At 37.8% G+C, this 6,267-nt stretch overlaps 1 protein-coding gene across 1 annotated transcript; it reads left to right on the forward strand.

The window, feature by feature from the left end:
- eif4e3 (eukaryotic translation initiation factor 4E family member 3) lies at nt 1–5,938 on the forward strand. The gene is made up of 7 exons (XM_041799792.1): nt 1–546; nt 1,448–1,520; nt 3,551–3,645; nt 3,736–3,796; nt 4,010–4,076; nt 4,177–4,332; nt 4,419–5,938. Exons 1-7 carry the CDS (start codon nt 380–382, stop codon nt 4,463–4,465), a joined length of 666 nt encoding a protein of 221 aa, XP_041655726.1. The 5' UTR covers nt 1–379; the 3' UTR covers nt 4,466–5,938.
- Nucleotides 5,939–6,267: the final 329 nt, after the last annotated feature.

Below are 6,267 nucleotides of genomic sequence, written 5' to 3' on the forward strand. Positions count from 1 at the left end.
TTTTGCGGAAGATACGTTCCAAATTAGCCAAAGATCAACATAGCACTCGAATAACCACAGAGCAGCGATAAAATAAACGTGGGTGGGTATCTATCGGTTCCTCTTGTCAGGTAGAATTTTTGAGATTCAGTTTTCGCTTGTTTTGACCCCAGTTCTTGAAACTTCAGGGTCTTTCTGGAGCGCTGTAGGTGCCGCAGGCGGTCAGCGGGCGTCATCGTTTTTCTGTTGTTGTGGCGGCGCAAACCGGGGACGCGTCCAATGAGTCAGCTGCTGATAGGGGTTAATTTTACCTAACGAACCTATATATATCGATAACAGCCTCGGTGGAAACAAGAACAAGAGACAAGTGCTAGTTTTGACGACGGCTTCAGAGGTAACAATGGCAGTTCCGGTTGCTGCATTACAACTGAGCACATCATCTAACGTTAGCCCGGGTTTGTTGGAGCACAACATTCACATCAGCGACAGAGATTTGGGGAGGATTTCAAGTAACAATGAAAACGACACTCTGCCTTTACATTCTCCTTGGACTTTTTGGCTTGATAGGTAAGTTAACTTCGCAATTATTCTTTCTGCTGTTAAATTATTCTTTCCCCAGCTTTCAGTAGAAGAACTCTTTGTCGCTGACCTTTTATTGAGAACAAAGAAAGGAGATGACGAACATATCAGGCCTGCTGCAAGTCAACCTAGATAACATTATAGGTGCGTTTATCGGCTACTCAGGGCTTGTATGTCTGAGTAAATCTCAGCAAAACAACATTATTCAAACAGTGCCTGGAGCTTTTCAGCCGACGTGTTTTCTCCCTGACCTACATACGCAGGCGCTGCACTTTGTGGGATCTTAAAATAAACAAAAGGGCGTAATTATGACTAGCTGACTTAACATAATAACACGACTTGTTCTTATACAGGGTCAGTTTGAGTTCACCCATAGCCTTTTCTTGTTCCTATTATAAGCACTGATGTTATTGTTAAAAACTTGTTGAGTCACTGCTCGAGTCTGTTGCCATTTTGGTCTCTACAGCATTTTCCCTCCTTTTCAAATAAAATTCATGTAGCTCTCAGTTGCCATATGCGCTTAAAGAAGTGTATCATTTTAAAATTCAGACTTTTTTTTGATTATTTTTGAAATATTATAAATTATGAATAATCACAACAGAGTTGAACACAAGTGACCCTGAGTTAGATAAGCTTCATCATCCTCAGTATGTACAAATCAGTAGGTGCTGTGTTCAAATGGGGTCAGTGTTGTTTACTGGCTTATTTGTCATCTGATCCCCCCTTAACCTGTCTGCTCAGAAGGCTGCTCACTGCCTGACTTATCTCGATCTGACACTTGTGTACTTGGGTAATGTCAAGTTAGAGCACCTGCAATCTCTACTGGCTTTGTTTATCGTAAAGAGGTAAATAAAAACCAGCTGAAATTAAACAAATGTCTGTATTTCAGATCTCTACCAGGAACTACAGCAGCTGAATGTGAGTCAAACCTGAAGAAAATCTACACAGTGGACACTGTCCAGGTACGATACTATACAGCCTTGGTATACAAGCACATCTGCAGCAGACTCATGAAACTTAAGTGCCTTTATTTACTCTCAGATCAAGATTATCTCTCTTGAAATCACCTAGAACAGTGGTTTCCAACCTTTTTGCTGTAAGCCCCCCCCGTATCTAAGAAAAGCTTAGTCCACCCAGGACACGCTTGGAAAAAGTACACACATCAACTTTAATTGTTTTCATTGACAAAATCCCAACACAGTTGGCCTACATACACTTGATCAAAGATCTATGTAAAAACTATCCCTTATTACGACAGCATATTAGGGCAGCTCTAGACGTAAATAAAAGACAGTTTGTTAATTTTCAAGAAAAATCTTGAAATTCTCAAGTTTAAAAAGTTGTAAAGTTACCGGTAGGGCTGTCAAAAGATTATAATTTTTGATCACTGTCGATCTCAGAATTTCTGTAGTTAATCATGATTAATTGTGTCAATTTTATTGCATTTTATAATTCAATTTTTTTGCATTCAGAACTTTTTTGTGTCACTTCGGATTTCTCTATTGTCTTTAACTGATGGTTATTAACTTTAGGTAGAGATTTTTACATGAACCTAACCGCGGAAAAAGGGAACTTGTACTGGATCTTATAGGAAATAAATGAACACATGAAGGTAAATGTTTGATATCACAAGGTTCAAATGACTTTTGACTTGTTCACTGAGCTGTCTGTAACTTTTAAGGAGCAGTAGTGGACTTATTTTACATCATTGTGGCTGCAGGGAGATGCTGACGAGGCTTAACCACAGTGTCCTGAAATAGAGTATGTAACACAGGATCAATCGCAATTTAAAAAATTAAGTCCACTAATTTTCAACCTTGTATAATCACAGCTAACTTGATAAATCTTGACAGCCTTAAAGAGGGGTTTGACCTTTGTAGTCATAAATGTATGTGAACCAAAACATAGAATGTTTTAGATAATTAAGTGGAAAAGTTGAAATCAATACACTGATTTAAGTTTGGTTTCCTGTACATTTTTGACCGTACACTGTTGTGATTTTAGGATTTTAAAAACTTAAAATTTTAAGATGTAACATTAGGAACAAATTTCTTTGTTTTTTCCAAAAAAAAGTTGACTTAAAAAAAAAAAAAAAAAAAAAAAAAAACACATGAAATGTATGGGTTTTTTTTTTATCCTTTAGGTTTGCTGTAAAAACACATCAACTTTTTTTTCTCATGCTCATATAAAAAACATTGTATCTACATTTAATTTAGACAATGTCAGAACAGATAGGGTCACGCACCCCCTTTGTGGACAACCAGATTAGGATCCATTGACCCTGTGGAGGGGCTTTAATGCCGTTATTCCAGAGATAGTACAGTTGACAAAGCAAGAATGGGGACTGGCATGCATGTAAGAAGCCACAAGCCTGATTTGACCCTGGGCTACCAGCCTTAAGGACACCAGCCTCTGCACATGGGTTACATGGGCACAACTACTAGGCTGCTGGTGCCCCAGGTCTCTGGTGTACTTTAAATCAAGGCATCTTAGAGTAAAACAAAACACAGGTTTTGATCCAAGCATTAACACTTGCAGCATCTGTGTTTGCTGTGATACAGGTCAAACCACATCATCAGTCTCGGGTACAGTTGTATAACTCATAGCATTTTCAAGCTGGCTCTGAATTGATTTAGCTGTTCCCTTGAGTTTTTGTGAAATCTGCCTGTACAATGTGTGTCATTATTTGCTTTGACTTGCCAGGAAAGACTTTAGAGAATGTCTGACCAAGAGAAAAAGAAACAAGATGTTTTTCTAAATCAGTGTATTGGTGTTTTTAAGCTTATTTGCTCTTGTATGACTCTAATTGCAGCTGTATTGAGTTCAGGGTGATAGGGAGAAGAACCTTGGTAGTGATTTTCTATTATATAACGTGTGAAATATTAACAAAGTCAGCTGTCTAACTGTCTTGTCTGTACACTCTGTGCCAGTAAGTGGTTCAATAAAAAGAAAAAAAAAAACCTGTTTCCTCTTTTCACCTCTGCTGGAGTAGAACTTTTGGAGAGTTTACAACAACATCCCCGGGGTCTCCAGCCTGCCGCTGAGATGCAGCTACCATCTGATGAGAGGAGAGAGAAAACCACTCTGGTGAGTCTGAATTAAAGAAAAAAAAACCATGCATGTTTCCAGGGACTTTATGAGAAATTTTTGTGAAACTGTTGCCTTTTTTGACTACAGGGAAGAAGAGAGCAATGCTAAAGGTGGTGTGTGGAAGATGAAAGTACCCAAAGAATGCACTGTAAGTATCAGAAACAAAGTGTTTAATGTGAGCAATCAGACAGTTTGCAGGGGTTTGCATGCATTTTTTGTTGATATTAAACAAGAGCACTACAGTGCTGAAACACGTATTGATGTTATTTAAATTTTGCAGGTATTACAGGTGACCTACTGTGATTATTTTTGTTTCCCTTTTATACTAATTTGCCTCCAAAAAATTGTCTCATTATTGCAGTCTGCCGTGTGGAAAGAGCTGCTGTTGGCGACCATTGGAGAACAGTTCAGTGATTATTGTGCCTCAGGTAAATATCTGGAGAGTTATTTGAAAATTAGATTGGCCTATGGTCAAGAAAGTGAATTATTGCAATAAACAAATTCGAATCACCTTGTCTCTTTTTGCAGAGGATGAAGTAGTCGGGGTCAGCGTCAGTGTAAGAGACAGAGAAGACGTCTTTCAGGTGTGGAATGGAAATGCTTCATGCGCTAACGAGTCAAACATCCTCGGGAGAATCAACGAGCTCCTTCCTCAAATTCCCTTTAAAGCCGTGTTCTACAAACGTGAGTATTGCTAACAATATTATGCCATGAGTTAACAATAACACAAGAAATAAAGGTTGTAATTGCTCTTTTTTCCTATATTTCAGCACATGAGGAGCATCACGCATTTGAAGGAGGTCGATCAAGACATTAGCACGCCTCGCACATCAGAACCCTTTAGATGTACATGTTAATTGCTTATTTTGGATAATGTTTGGGCAAAATTTGATGCAGTTGAGTTGCTGTATGTCATCTTAATTACCTCAAAATGTAGCCGATGTATTTTGAATCTCAGAAGATGGGGTTCTCCACCTTCTGAGCGTATGTCACAAGATCCAAAATATTTTTTTTTAGTCGGAAAGTAAAACCATTTTAGTTTAATTGTGTCTTTGGCAGTGTTTGTATGTTTTTATACTGAAAGTTTTGCAAACCAAAAACAGCAGATCATGTACAGTTAGGTTTTTATACATGTATTATGGCATATTTTGGCTAGCATCCGGAGCACAGACTTACCTTGATCTTTAACTTTGGATTTAAGTTCCACAATTTGAATCTACATCCTCATGTATACACATTAAGGATTTTCTAGTGCCCTCTTTTGTCTGTTTATTTCACAGCCAAACACTGCTGCCTATACTGGGAAACATACATGTTAATATGCTGTAATGCTACTATTTGAGCAGAAATTGCACATTGGTTTTTTACTTCTTTCTTTAGGATATATGTGCATAGTAAAAAAAAATTGTTATGTTCATGTTACAATAGAATAACCCCAGTGCACAAGTCATAGTTAGATGCTGAGAAATATATGCAATCATTTCTATTCTGTAGATTTGTAGTGTCATGGTTGTCCATTTGTTTAAGCTCTGCTCTAAATCTAAAGCACTTTGTTTTCTTACTGTTAGTCACCAGATAGCCCTTCTAGGATTATGTGGAGTCACAATGACTGAGATCAAGTCCACTTTGGTTTTGTGTCTGATGTCTTTGGTTCACTTTTGGTTTTCTTTTTCTGCCTTAGTGTAGAAGTCAAGGTTAAATGTTTTTAATGGATTCAATTGACTTGAGTTAAGATCAAACCTACAAAACACAACTTTTTTATTATATTGGTCCAATAAAAATTGAATAAACTAAAATCTGAACCCTTCACAAAGACACGATGAATTTGTTCCATCTGAAGTCAAATTATAGAGGTTAGAAAGTTGAAGCATTATTCATCTCACTTGGCACTTTTATGGTGAGTGTTAGTGGCTGCAAGACAGATTATCTGGAGTACGTGCAGCATTGTACTTAGCTATAATGTTTCTTCATGGTTTTGTACTCACAGATAGGTTGTTTACGCTGAAGCAGATTCCTCGGAGGAGTTGCCAAGATTGCAGCATTTTACCTTTCCCTTCATGTTCTTCATGTGTTAATGTTTCAAGCACATCTTACTACTATACCATTGCACATACACAGTTGACCACTCTAAAGATTTCAAACTTTGTAAATGATTGTTAATCTTGGATGGTGCCTTGTGTTCACCAGCAGTTTAGAATGTCATCTGTGTTCAGCATGTTGGACTTGTAAATACTCATGTTTCTCTATTAGTTTTACACATGTTTGAGAAATAAAGACACCTAAACTTTCACCCTTTGGCACTTTGAATGCTTTCTTTCCAGGCCTGCCCACAGATGTGTCTGGGTCCCTTAAAAACCCAGAGAATGTGCCCTCCCCATTTGTGATTTATTGATGATATTAATGCATGTGTTGCTACTCACAACCAAGCTGTATATGTCTTTGCTCTTTCTTCACTATTTAAACTGCCCTTTTGCCAATTTATGGCAATTTTTTAACCACTTTTTGACCGCCTTTGTCCTTGTAGCCCACTGTTGCCACTATTTGCCCATTTTCAACTACCTTAACCCATTTTTGCTACTTTTTAACCTTATTTCAGCCATTTTTTACCCTTCTTGCCTT

The sequence above is a fragment of the Cheilinus undulatus genome, linkage group 11 (assembly GCF_018320785.1).
Source record: "Cheilinus undulatus linkage group 11, ASM1832078v1, whole genome shotgun sequence".
Lineage (NCBI taxonomy): Eukaryota > Metazoa > Chordata > Actinopteri > Labriformes > Labridae > Cheilinus > Cheilinus undulatus.

What these genes read in the sequence shown, in the direction of transcription:
- eif4e3 (XM_041799792.1), top strand. Translation starts at nt 380, where the DNA reads ATGGCAGTTCCGGTTGCTGCATTACAACTGAGCACATCATCTAACGTT. An exon ending in AAGTACCCAAAGAATGCACT is followed by an intron (nt 3,797 to 4,009) that starts GTAAGTATCAGA and finishes TCATTATTGCAG; the next exon opens with TCTGCCGTGTGGAAAGAGCT. An exon ending in TAAAGCCGTGTTCTACAAAC is followed by an intron (nt 4,333 to 4,418) that starts GTGAGTATTGCT and finishes CCTATATTTCAG; the next exon opens with CACATGAGGAGCATCACGCA.